The 14,442-nt window shown below is 37.1% G+C and overlaps 1 protein-coding gene across 14 annotated transcripts in view; it reads right to left on the bottom strand.

The window, feature by feature from the left end:
* The window catches only part of plekha7b (pleckstrin homology domain containing, family A member 7b), a 116,011-nt gene that overhangs the window by 60,485 nt on the left and 41,084 nt on the right, over positions 1 to 14,442 (bottom strand). For 12 of the 14 annotated variants that reach the window (XM_056268754.1, XM_056268755.1, XM_056268752.1 and 9 more), the window contains one exon: positions 806 to 889. In XM_056268754.1, the coding sequence (XP_056124729.1) occupies positions 806 to 889 (84 nt within the window). Of the gene's footprint in view, positions 1 to 805; positions 890 to 6,027; positions 6,124 to 6,217; positions 6,342 to 14,442 lie in introns of those variants that run through there. The other 2 variants (XM_056268764.1, XM_056268763.1) reach the window with 2 other exon arrangements.

Below are 14,442 nucleotides of genomic sequence, written 5' to 3'. Positions count from 1 at the left end.
GGATGCGCACTTCACAATCTCGCCATCTGGGTACTTTTTGCTAATACACATGTATTCGTATATTCTTTTCACATACTGTTTCTGACCTACTATGTAGTATGGAAATATGCATTTTCAGATGCAGCCTATGTTTGAAACTAATTTGTAAGTCTATTGATCGATTGATTAAAATAATCTCTTCATAAGAGTCATTTATTTACAATGCAAGACAACACTAGTGTTGTGTTTTACCTTCGAGAAGAACACAACAAAAAACATGTTGTCTACTTACTGTACAGTCTTTGTATGACTCCCAATCATAACAAGCAATTCAATCTGAAAACTTTTTTCCCCCAAGGAATTTAGTTGGAAATAGCAAAATGCAGTTCACTAATTTCTTTTAATATTATATTGTGTAGGTAGAGTTTCAAATTATCTTCCTCAACACTGTATGTACCTGCTTTGCACAGATTACCGGATGATCTTCAATTTAAATCAAATTCAGTAATGTAGCTCCAAGCTAGAAAATGCAACACCAGCAATGGTCACCATTATCTCCGGACATTTCCAGCTGATTTGCAGATTCCAGCACAGGCATATGATATCAGTGGCTCATGGATCATTACTATACATCCCATTACTCACGCATATGTTAAAGAACAATTCAAAACTCTTGCAGCTATTCATTTAACCAAAGCCCCTTTAGATCTTCTTAAACATGGTTAAACATACAAACAACCTGCATTGAACACATGCCCTCAGATAAAACATGGAGTGTGCTTCCTAAAGTACATTTCATGCAAATTAAAGGAAAAGAAGCACTCACTGGTCCTGTAAAAGGAAGTCAGTGTTTTCTGAGGAGATATGTCCCGTCACAGGATGCCTGAACGTGGTCGTCCTCTGGTTGTGGCTGCATTAGAGAAAAAGAAAAAGTCAGGAGATGAGGGAAATGGGGGGAAATGACAAGAGTAGAAAAACAAAATGAGCAATCCAATATTAATCATGTTTAATTTGGCACTTCCCTGCTGTGTGTACTGTAGCCGTAAGAGCAACATTCTATAGGAATACACCAAGTTTGAGGAATTCTGATGACTTTCCCGCAAGAGTGCAGAATGTGTGGCACTGGCAGCGCTGAAGTCTGGCCAAGCCCACTCATATTATTTAACACAAAGTGTGGTGCTAAGCACAAACTGCTGCAGAAACTATTGATTTCAATTACACAGGGTCGTTCACTGTTTTAACTAGGGCATTAAAACATCTCACTGTCATCAGGTGTAATAAGACAGAGACAGGGGGGCTTCTAAGGGTGAAAGCACTGTGAAATAACACACATAATATGCCTGCTGTCATCGATTCAGTTATTCATTTTTTCTTCATGCCGTTTCTTTGGCTGAAAGAGAGGGAGTGGTAATTTGATGACTAAGGAGACACCCCCCAGTGAGTTAATATGCTCCTATATGAGGATAATTCAAGTCACTTATCTGCCTATCATCATTTCCATTATGTTTTTAAAAAAAAATCTATATTAAGTCACATTGCCTCAGTGACTCTCTGTGGACTCAAGGCTTATATATGCAGTTAAAAGAACAGGCATAGTCATGCTTCAGGTGTGCTAGTAATCATCAAGCCAAGTGAAGATGTCCTTCACGGAACACAGAGGTTTGAACAGATGTTAGCACAGTTCTCTGTAAACGCTGTTCCCTTTTGCCTCTCTATAGAAAAGTAAATGAATAGTAAGTCTAGGCAGTAAATAGTCATACAGTAAAAAGACATATAAACAAGAACTTTAACATTTCAACATGAAAGTTTGACATGAATAACATTTCAGAATGGTGGAGAGCAAGATTTTCCAGTGAATTAAGTCTGTTCCTGACACAAATATCATACAGCTTCAGAAGACAATATAAGGTTTGAGTTTCATGGAAACGTGTTATTATAACTAAAACTATTAATTGTTTTTGAAAATTGAAACAAAACTTAAACAAAATAAAATAGAAATATTAGATGAAAAATGTACTAAAGAACTAAAATTACTAAACCTGAAACAAATAGAAATATTTAAAAAACAGTTATACTATTTGGTAACACTTTATTTTACAGTATCCTTGTTACAGTAATAACTATATATTATGCATAATAACATGCAACTAACCCTACAAAAAACCTAATCAAATGTAAAGTAGTTAATTAATATTACTCAGTGCTTAAATGTATAATTACATGGTAACAAGAACACCTTAAAATAGTGGGTTACACATAAGGTGTCCTTGTTACTGTGTAATTATAATCGCACTGAGTAGTATTAATTAACTACATGTACTTACTATAGTTAGGATTAGGTTTGTTGTATGGTTAGTTGCATGTAATTATGCATAATTTATAGTTATTACTGTAGTAACTACATGTAACGTGTAACAAGGACACTGTAAAATAAAGTGTAACCAAAAAAAAAAAGAAAACATGACCAGAACATATTACTACTATGGTCTTATCCACCATCAGTGTACAAGGTGATTTTCAGTCCAGGGCAGCAACAGCACTTATTACTCTGGTTAGAAGATGTTTAAATACAAGGCAAGCAACACTGAATAGAACAGAACTTATTCTTTTCTCTTAGCACTTAGTTGACTGGAAGAGTAGAGAGAGGAAAGGAAAGTATATGAGCTGGACTCGAACCTTTACTGCCTGCATGAGCAGCATGGCTCAGAATGCTCTAACCACTGCACAAGAAATGAACAGCAAGAGATCTATGTCAGCATTCCAAAAATAGCCCCTTATTAGCCTTCCTAAACTTTTGGTGGTGGCACGTTCACCATGACCAATAAACTCAGGCATGCTTCTTTCACAGTACACTGTCAAATTTAACAGGCTGTGAAAAACTCTTCTCTGCCTCGGCGGAACATGTCATCGTACACCCCCAGTGACACAACATTGTCAAGTTCATTCTTTAGTGAACAATCATACCAGAGGAATCCGCGGTACAAATGTCCTCAAAAGATAGTTCTGCTGAATGCAAACATGTGTCTCCAAACACTACAAGCTTTTATCTCTAATTGAACATTTAGTGCATCAGCAAACTCTGCTGCATAAAAGCTTTTCAGTGGTTGCATCAAAGAACGCTTGACATAAAAGCATGTACTACAAAGCCTTCACTACAACAATGGTCTTATCTATCTTGTTGCAGCCTGATTCAGTTCCTGAATAAACATGATCCTGAAGTCAATCCTGCTACCTCATCTGTGAAATTAATTTATGTAATGATCAATAGCATCACAAGAAAAGCAAATACAAACTGAAATGCAACAAAAATATGCAATGGAAAACCATAGTAACACAATGAAATTCAAAAACAAATCAATAAAACCTATATAAAAAACATAAATATAACAAATAATGTTCGCTAAAGCACGGGAACCAACGGAAGTGCTCCTAAAACGCTGCGTCCCCGGTTTCCCAGTAAGCTTGGTCCGTCCATCATTGTAATGTAAGTTAAAAGACCCTCCTCTGAAAGGTTCTTCATCATTACAGGCCTTTCAGCCCTTTCTTGGGCAGCCTGACTGCAACCAGGGCTTTCTTTTTTATGTTTGCCATCCACATCTGAGGGGAGTCAGCCGCAGGCCTGCCATCAGACTCCATCAAATTACATTTGGCATTACGAAGAGAATTTTCCAGACTTTATGCACCTATGGAGTCAATGTGAGTCAGGTATAAGAAGCTGAATAAAGCATTTTGATAGATTATAATAGCTGGATTTGATTTCACAAAGTGATTTAAACCAACTCCTGTGATCCCATAATTTTGATTGTTTTAAGCATAAAGAGTCTGTTGTCATCATTGTATAAAAACTCTTCACATTGTAACACAATTAACTGCAATAATTAGGACATCTTTCTAATCTATTTTTAGACCACCAAACAGAACAGTTGATTATCTGAGAAGCAGAAGTGGAACCTGTACAAAAAAAAACAATGATGCACGCAAGATTACTGTACCTCGCTCAGTCGTCATCAGCCTGTCAGGCACAGATTGGTGCACCTTCCTGTAATGGGCTACAAAAACACAAGCACATTTCCTGATTCCCTCTTGCCCTAGCTTTTTTCCAAAAGCATCATGCACTTTGCTAAACTGCATTGGCCCTATACACTACTTTTGCTATTTTCTACTGTTAATTAGGAATCTGCATTCTTTAGCTCTTTGTTCTCATCATATTACTTCCGAACTACTTGCCACGGAATTCCCTGCATTAGCATTGAGGATAAACAGAATAGCAAACAGTAGCGCTGTTTGTTTGGCCATACTGCAAGTTTGAGTGAAAGCAGCCTATGACATTATGAATGTTGATCATGAATAATCTCTCATTGTGTTAGACTGCTACTTCGCCATTTTTCTTGTCACTAGAATCACCCTTTATAAATTAAACACTGAACAATTTGTCATGACAATATGACAATATATTTTTGTTTTGTTTTTCGATAATGTTTCAAAAACATTTAATAAAAACCACAATGTGAAAATGTGACAATATTTAGAATTTTATTATATTATTATCATTTTCTTTTTTTATATAAACAACATTTACCTTTTGGGTATGTAAATTGTTCATGTTTTGCCCACTGGTTCAATTTACCGCTTGACATGACAGAGCTGATCACTAATGTAAAGAGATGAAGTATGTAAAGTATACCCCAATCATTTTGACATTTTGTTAAACGGACCATTAGATTATTGGGTAAAATCATTCATAACAGCTTTGCTAAAAAGACAGACAACATGTAACGTATATTACATCCAGTTATGGACAACACAAGAATGCTGACAGTCAAAATGCAAGAAGTTGTGTAGCGGTACAGTCGGGCCTGTTTATATTCAGTAGATTAGTCCACAAGTATTACCACAACTCTCAACTCCCCTTGCACTATGACAGCTTTTACCCGTGGGATGAACATATCCTTTGGCATCTCACAAGAGCAGAACAGGCAATTGTGAAACCAAAAGCCATGTTTATATAGAGAAAGAAGAACACATTATTAAACAAAACTGCTGATATAAGTAGTATAGCTACACAAAAGATATCGATTTATCATGCAATTCAAGTCATAACGCAGTACTAAAACTCAGTATCTCCATCAAGAACAACTTGTATTGTAATCTTAAGGTCTGTATTTTAAAAGGGAAGACGATCTGAAATCATTATCTGTTGTCTAAAATGTTGGAATTGTTTATACATTCTTCTGGTTTTATGGTCTTAAAACTTTAAAAAAATAAATGTTCTTTATTGGTATTTGGTTACATGGAGAAGCTTTAACATCCATGATGGAACCTTTCTATTGCACAAAAGATTCTTAATAGTTGAAAAATGTTCGTGAGATTATTAAAATGGTTATTTTAGGAACAGTTTATTGAAGGATCTTTGGGGAATGGTTATTCTATGGTTCTTCTAAAAATCCCCTTTTGGTGTTTGTTTAAATGATGTATTTCTACAATGGTCACCTCAATGCCACATGAAAACACACTATAAAACACATGTTCAGTGCCAAATCAAGATAGCATTATCACAAAGCACTATCAAGGGAGCTAATGAATCAAATGTGGTTTCTCTGCCTGATTAACCAAATTTCACTCCCCACCCAACTTAAAAATAGCAATAACAAAAAAATAACAGAGAAGTATTTAACTAGAAGTTTTAACTATATGCTTTCATGGCACAGTCTATTTTATCACGGTAAAATTCTTTCACTACGCAGGCTGCACAGTTATTAAATTGTTTCAATAAGATTTACATTTTGTCCTTTCAGATACTCAGTCCAACGTTCAGCTAGCGGGCTGTACCAAGTTCACAACGAACAACATGCTCAGAGGTAAATCTTTATTAAAATTAAAAGCTCAAGCAGCAGCACCATGGCATTCCCACCTTTACTTCATGACTTCGGCTGTAATATACTAGGGGAACAAACACTTTTTAACACTATTTAAACACAAAGTTCTGGATGTTCTCATTCAACCTTGTTTTCAACTCTTTCTTTATGTGTTGCCCTAAAGTTGTCTCACCTGCCAGAGTGCAGTAGATTATCTACTTCCTTCTGGGCTCATTCCGCCAGTCGGGTTTGTCCTCCGAAACGGTGGCAGGATAAGAGAAGAGCTCTGATGGGAAAGTTGAAATCCTGTTGAAGTGAAGCAGCCAAAGCTCTCCAATCTACACAAGTTCTCCTGAGAACATCCTGCCAGAAGTTTCACTTACCGCAAAGTTTTTGACGGCCGTTCAGAGATCAAACTTTTTCATGACCAGAACCGAGCTCAGCCACACAGCTTATCAGATAATATACCCTCTTTTCTCTAACCTTCCCTCCCTCTTTTTCTCTCTGTCGCGCTCTCTCTTTCTCTCTCAAACTCCCACCCTCTCAGTCTCTTGCCAAACTACAGCCCATTAACTGGGAGGTGTTTCTGTGACAAAATAAATATTTCCCTATCTGAGCTTCATAACACAGAACCAACCCAGCTTTATCGCACTAGACGGTTGCCCTCCCAGAAAGCATCTCTCGTTTCTATTGTACTGCCAGGTTTTCTTGGCAAAAGCGTAACAGCTAAATTTTTATTGTTTTGAGTTTCCTGTGAAAAAAAACGACTGACAATTGGAGGGGAAAACTCTGATAATTTGACAACATCACTGCAACAATGTAATTTTACTTTCAATTTGACCATATATGATGACAGTCTGCAGAGGAATGTGTTTCCCCTCTGTTAACCAAAACCTTGTTCTGAGTCAAGGCACACACCACTGCACCTGCATCAGATTCTCTCCAACCTACTGGCTGTAAATACTAGTAGGTTAGCTCACAAGAGATAAAACATGAGGTATGCAGACCAGGAAAGCAGGTGTTATTTGCACAGCTCTAAAGCAAATATTGAATCAGAAACAAAAAAAAATTTCATCTCAATAGAACAATGGCCATAAGGCCAAAAGGTTTAAAAATGCACTTGGATGTGAAACTATAAAGAGTTTGCTTTGATAAATATGTATACTTGTACAGTACAAGGATTTGATTTTAAAAAAAAATTGGTGCAACAAGAGCACTGAATAAAACAAAACCTGAGTCAGCAGCAATAATAAACACTTACGCAACTTTGTACAAAACGCATCACATCAAGCATTTCACAAAGTAGTAAACTCAACACTATAATAATCTATAGCTTTATGAACATTATACATCTTAGTTGAGAGGAGAGACAGAGAAAGAAAGGAACTGTAACTGTAAGAGGAAAGCAGCACTGTGGGATTTGGTTACTCAGCCTTGCAGTCAATTACTTTGAGCCATTTTTCAAAAGACAAATTGTCCAATTGTAAATCTTTTTTTTTTTTAACAGGCCGGTTTCACTGGATGATTTTAAAGGTTTTATATAATGTATTCAAAAAGCTATTTTACGAAGTACTCGATAGGTCCTATTACTCAAAAAAAATATATTATTCTCCACATTAAGGGCTATGGAGGAGTTACAATATAATCAAATAAAAATGTTAAATGCAAATAATTACATGGTTCAAATGAAGATAATTTAGATTTTTTATATTTGCTAAGATTTTAATAAATTACACTAAATTAACATGTAATTAATATTTTAAATACATATATTATAATACTTAATAATAATAATAATAATAATAAGTTACATTTATATAGCGCTTTTCTGGGTACTCAAAGCGCTTTACATGGAAGGGGGAATCTCCTCAACCACCACCAATGTGCAGCATCCACCTGGATGCTGCGACGGCAGCCATATCTTCAGCCGTTTCTTTGGATAAAGGCATGTGCCAAATTCATGAATGTAAACATTAAACCAGCCGTAATATATCCGCATGATAAAACTTCTCTCTTCAAAATGTTTGACCCTTTTTTGAGTCTAACCAGCACCAGTGACTGCTCTTTTCCTGCTGGTGGCATCGAGCACCTCTCTCTGAACACACTGACCGTCCTTTTATTAACGGCCCCTAATCTGCTGCTTAGTGACATCATGATCCCGGCCCCTCATGAGTGAGGCATCCCTCCTAAAAAAAAGGTTTTGCAAGGTGCTGTCACTGTGGTACAAAAAAAGCAATCCTTCCATTCTGGCTACCTCAAGCTTCCTTGATACAAAGGAAGGTTTCCAATATAAGGACATAAAGCACATAAAAGACCTCACATGCCCAAAAAAGCCTCGGACTTTAAAGAACATTGAGAGCTCACAGTGTTCATTAAACAACACATTTCAAAGGATAGCCCCCAAAACTGAAGGGCACCCCAGCAGAAAGCTAATTAGAGCGAAGTGAAAGGACAAGGGTCACGGAACAACGAATGGGAGGTTTAGTTGAACACAAACACAAATGTTGTTCGCTCCGCCTGGTTGCTCACAGGCTCAGCTGCAGTACCCAGTCCACCGAGCAGCATGACGGACTGATGATGATGTATCAAGAAAGCAATGACTGTAAAGAGAGACTTAAAAGAGAACCAATGCTAAGTGAGACATACAGTAATTACCAAAATGATTAGGTCAATTTCCTACACAAACAAACAGTTAAAGCAATGACAACTACCCCATCACGACTCATAAAATATCAAACCTCTAATTACGCAGAAAATAAACCCACATGTTTTTGATGTAACCCATTTAATTTCAGACAAAACAGATTAAAATGAAAATCTGATCCGGTGCTTTGCTCGCTAACAGAGCATTACCATGACAACATTTGCTCAGATGAACTCCTTTGGATTTCAAAGCCCCCAGAAAAGCGCGTTCCAGAGCGCCTGGAGGCGAAACTCTGGAAAAATCTTCAAAGTTTGAGAACAGCTAACCAAACAAAAGTTGAAGAAGTTGAACCCTTGGCCTTGAAACAGTTTACGTCCTCGTTTATGAGATAGAGCTTCCTATGGTCAGCACTTCTGTTGGGCCTTTTAATAGCCTAATATTAACAAGCCCATCAAACGGCTTGTCATTAGTCGGCAAAAAAAGTCTTCGTTAAATAACTACTGATCAACAAAGCATTATACACACCCCCTTTGTCCATATACCGAGATCTTCACAATGGCCTGAGGGAAAAGATGCACCCATAAGAATATGGCAGCATCAGCACTTCCATCACTTCACTGGCACAAATTTAGCCTGCTGATAAATATTTATAAAGAACAATTTCACAGCAATTTATCACAGAAATCGCTGTTTTACAGCCACCCGGACAGTCACAATGAAATGACTTTCAAAGGCACTTAGAAGATCAATAGCGACAGCAATTTGTGTTGGGGGCTTGGGGCGAAAAAAGTTGAAGTTGTAACCTAAAATAATCAGAAGGAAATAATTAGTGAAACACACCCAAACCTGCTTTATCTAAACCAGGAACAGTGACCTGTGCTGGGTTCATTAAAGAAACTCTATCTGTAGCAACCCCAACAACAGCCTACAACATGCCTCGTGAGTTCATCTCAGCTCCGCACAGCCTCTCAACATTGATTCAGTTTAGCTAACTGCTCACGTATAGCAGAGGCATAACTTTAACAAAAACGTCATGTAACTTTTATGGGCTTTGCTAACACATATGGCAAGATGGGACCTAATGACAGGAGAGACAGAATGACATGGACATGAGTGGTTTTGATAAGTAAATCTGAGACAAACAAATGTCAGACAGGGGGGAAAAACAAATGAAATCACAAACCATAAAGTTTGCACGTCAACAAACAGATATAAACCGACAGATGCCATGTCTAGGTTTAGTACCTCAACATCTGCAGTAATAGCCGCAGGATAGAAATGATGCCCTGAGACTGCAGCAGAGCAGCAGCACATACAGATATCTTCAGTTAAGTCAACATTTACATTCTAAATCCATAGAAAAGAATCTTACAATTTATCAAATAACAGAATACCACTGAAATGTCATTATAGTGGTGACTATTCAAAATCATAAACTTGTTCCAAGCATTGTAATAACAAACTTGTTTTTGGAATCAGGGCAGAACATGAGATGCACAAGTTTGTGATACTGCGTTTGTGTTCCTTCCTTTGGGACCGCAATTAATCATGGTTGATAATGCACACACAACATTTTTTGGCTTCTTTCCCTTTTCATGACTTGTTACCTATTGCATGATGTGCATACTAAACTATTAAAGTCAGCTCTTTTACTTCAAAATGTAATGTTTGGAGTATAACTTCACCGATTTTCTACTCTCTTTGAATTGTTACAATATCGGTAGAATATGATAATGCACAATGTTTACTCTTTCTCTCTCGCCCACAGACAGTCAGATCGACAGAGGGTTATTAACAAAACAGTTATTGTAAGGTATATGTTTATCACAGAAAATACTCACTCCTGCTAAACGTTCATTCTTTGAATTATTGCTCCCAGGAACAATACAAGTCGACTCCATTATGACTAAAAGTATGCTAAGAAGCATTTCCTACTAAAGAAAGGCGCTATTTGACTATGGTCAACTGTATCCATAGTGGCCTGGGCATGGCCTTGGAAGGCAACATGCCCAGTGCATTATGGGTGTTGAAGTTTTCTGTTTTCTCTAGCCAGATAGCATATAATTCACCTTTCTACTGCAAAGGCAGCCATGTTTTATTGAAAGCACACTTTGCCAGCTCTGAAGTACTTTTTTTTAATTCAATGTGTTACTTGCACATTTTTGTTTAATAATTATTTGTGAAATTTACGAGCAATTTCTGAGTGAAAATTGTTTCTACACCTTTATATTGTTTCATAAAGCCTTTATATTGTTTCATATATTGTTAACACGCAAGGACAATCTTCTTTACAACTGCATTCTCTGGGATAGAATAAGGTGCTCAGTCTTGACTATGTGCTGTTTTTAGGTTTGGAATTGAGAGATTGTGGTATTTAGTAATCTGACGCAGCCAACCAGTAATGACAAACTGACTGGGCCGCACATTTGTCGCAGTAACAAGGAAGCGTGTGGTCTGTAGTCTTACACAGCCCCAGGCACCACATCACCACAGCCATCCAAATGAGGCTGTCATAGAGCGAAATTAGAAACACTGATACTGATTATAATGCTGCAGATTAAATTCACGGGTGCTGTGAAAAAAAAATTGGAAAAAGTATCAAATTCTATTAAAACGCAAACACCCAGGTTAATTTTTCTTTGTAAATAGGACTGTTCCTAATAAGATTTAAAGCCCCCTGTGTTTTGCACGAGCCTGAGAGCACAAACTATTATTATATTTTCTTTCGAAAGCCAGGTAATCAACAGCAATGAGACCACTTAATAAACATGGATCAGGAATACACACAAGAATAAGGCACAAACAAAAGACAAAATTTCTCTTAAAATGTCTGGAAATCCTAACCTATTGGTGTGGGACAAAAAGTCACACTGGATGAAGTCATCATTGAGACAATCAGCACAATTACACACAGCACTACACTACCTCCCGTTTTAATTGGACTAAAGTGACTGGAAATTAAAAAGTAATAAACCCAGACCAAATATGCACTAACCAAGAATGCCTTTCCTTGTCTTTTCCATCATTATAGTTTCTTATCAGATGTGGGTTTCATGTTATAAAATAGATATGTACAACACTGAGCATTTGACTGCCTCAGTATTCTTAGGATCTGTGATCTTGGGAGTGACCTGACCTGCAGTGACCTAAGAACATGTTAACCTGAGATTTAACTTGAGATGCAATACCTTCTTTCTGACTGTCAGAGGGAAAATGAGACAATGATATGAGACAATACATTGTCAGCAGGGTGCTGCAGAGGGAAATATTGCTGTGACAGTTGTTCTTTGGGCATAAACATCTTCCCGTGGACTCCACGCAGTCGAAATCAGAGCGGCCCTGTAATATCTGCAGCAAGGACAAACTTCAGGATCAGGATCATACTGTCATACAGGAAAATGCACATTCCTCTCAGGCCACACTCTTCCTAACAAGAGCTGTCAACTGCCCATCCAGAGAGCACACAGAGAATGCTAATGGTGTACCCTAAATTCAACAACTCAAAATTCATAACAGATTTCCATTTTTAAGGCCATTTTGTAGGTCATAAAACATAAATAGATAAAGTTCCAAAGTCTGGGGTCATTAATATTCTTTTTCTTTAGCAAGGATGCATTAAATTGATTAAAAGTGACAGTAAAGACAAGACATACATGTATAATGTTGCAAAAGATTTTGATTTCAAATAAATGCTGTTTTGAACTTTCTATTAAAACAATCCAGAAAATGTATCATGATTTCCCAAAAAAAAATATTAAGCAGCACAACATTAATAAGACATGTTTCTTAAGCACACATTAAAAAAGTCACATAAAAAAAAGAAAAATCCCATATCAGAAAAAAAGCATCAAGATGCATTTATAATCATTTCATCATCACATTGCAGCCCTCTTTTCGACAGTGATATATATTTAAAAAAAAAAATTAAAAAGACAAAGACATTTTTTAAAGGAGATTTTCAACTATTTCAAAGGTTAACTCTAGGGAAAATTGAAGTCGAAGTCAAAGCCAAATCAAAGAAAAGTAACCCAGGGACAATATCAAAGATGCCTAAAGCAGCACAGGGAGAATATATTCCTCCTGCCATTCCTTAGGTCAGATGAAGGCACTAAATTATCTGAATTTCTGTAACTTCAGACATCTCATAATCTTACAAGAGCTTTGCTTCCGACAAGTCCTCTGAGCAGTTTTCAGCTCATCTCTTTAGATTAGAAATGTTCAGGCTTGTGCTATTCTCAGGACACTCTGCAGTTGAGGCTTCGACAGACGATGGCTTCAGTTCAGCCAAACACTTAGCTGCATTTATCACTGATGGTTCTCCTCCAAATGTAAGCAACCTTGTCACAACGTTAGGCTCCATGTGCACAAAACAGATTTACAGCAGGCAGAATACATCAATGGCATTAGAGCCAGTGTTCTGCTATGCCAGAAAAAAACGGTACCTATAGTAACAACAGTTGAGTATTTTATTCAAAAAGCTTTTAATTCAGATGAGCCAAAAATTTACCATTTAGACTGTGACCTCTTATTTGTGGCTTTTAAAACAAGTTACTACTTCCTATTAACCAAGGCAACGGGTCATTAGACTTTCTAGTAGTAGCAACAATGCCTTAAACAACCAATTATCAAGTGGAAAAAGGGGAAACCCTTGGTTTGTTTTCCTGCATCTAGGGACAGCTGTGCTAAACAAACCCTTGATAAAATGCTTATATGTTGCATGTAACAAAAGGACATTGTTCTTGTATTATTGCACATGTCACAATCCATTAGACACTGATGCCATTAGACAGAATCCCCAATGTGGAAGGAGAGGAAGTTATTTTAAATGCAAATATTCCAGTGTCAAAGAACAAGCAATGACTCGCATGCACTTATAGCTGCACATTGTTTTATCTACATGATGCCATACTGAGTGCTGAACAGCTGTTTTCTTCTGGTTTTGTTTTTAATATGAAAAAAAAATGAACTCCCGTGTGTGATAATGACTGACCAAAGGAATTGATATATGTGTAATGGTGCACTATAAAGTTTGCTTAACATGATGGTGAAGACTTTCCATCGATCTCAATGTTTTATAATAGCAATAACTGAGCTATGACATTTCAAATTCTAGATCCTATCCATAAACTTAGCTCAAAGAAACCTTTCTGCATTTTCATTAAGACACTATTCAGAATGTTTATTAAACCTGGGTACAGTTGACTGGTCCAGGCAAAATCTGACCCACACACATATTCAAACACTAACCAGTGAGTGACCACATATGTTCACATCTGGATTATCCGTTTCATCTCTGGTCTAAATCTAAAGCTTATGGTATGACCATAATCCCAACAGAAATCATAAGCCATTCCAATTTCCAGAATCTTAATAAAGTCTAGAAAAAGCATTGTTATATTGTTGATACTAAAAATGTTCCTCCAGCAATATCCTCTACACATAAAGGCCAACACAATCCATTATGCATAAGGAGATGTAGCTCACTCCAAAGGCCCGGACTCTCTTCACTGGAATATAAATAATCACTGAGTTCAAATAGAACTGGCACTAACAAGTCAATTAAAAAAAAATCAATACACTACCAACTCAGGCTTAAGTCAAAGAAGCCATAGGACTCTTAAGGTATATTACAGTCTAATGTTTCTAGTCACTGAAACTTTCGAAATAGTCTGGGTTCTAGTAACAGAATTTGGATTCTTCTCCTTTTAGCATTCGGCATCAGGAGTTCACCTACATTCACCGCAGAGCAGAAGTCTGGCATCTCCTGCAGTATAGGGCCAAGGGTGAGTTGTAGAACAGACACAGCCTCTTTTAAACGGGCCTTAAAGGACCGAGGCACAGATAGTAGGATATAGCTGTCAAACACATTATTCATTACAGTGAGAGTGCCCAAGGTTTCTCTGTGTACCCTACATCTCAACTACAAAAAATACAGAAAAGAAAGGAGAAAGATCGCACCCTGGA

The sequence above is a fragment of the Rhinichthys klamathensis genome, unplaced genomic scaffold (assembly GCF_029890125.1).
Source record: "Rhinichthys klamathensis goyatoka isolate OS25496 unplaced genomic scaffold, OSU_Roscu_1.1 h1tg000275l_1, whole genome shotgun sequence".
NCBI classification, from domain to species: domain Eukaryota; kingdom Metazoa; phylum Chordata; class Actinopteri; order Cypriniformes; family Leuciscidae; genus Rhinichthys; species Rhinichthys klamathensis.
Note: the sequence above shows the minus strand (reverse complement) of the source record. Positions and strands in the feature narration are given on the sequence as shown.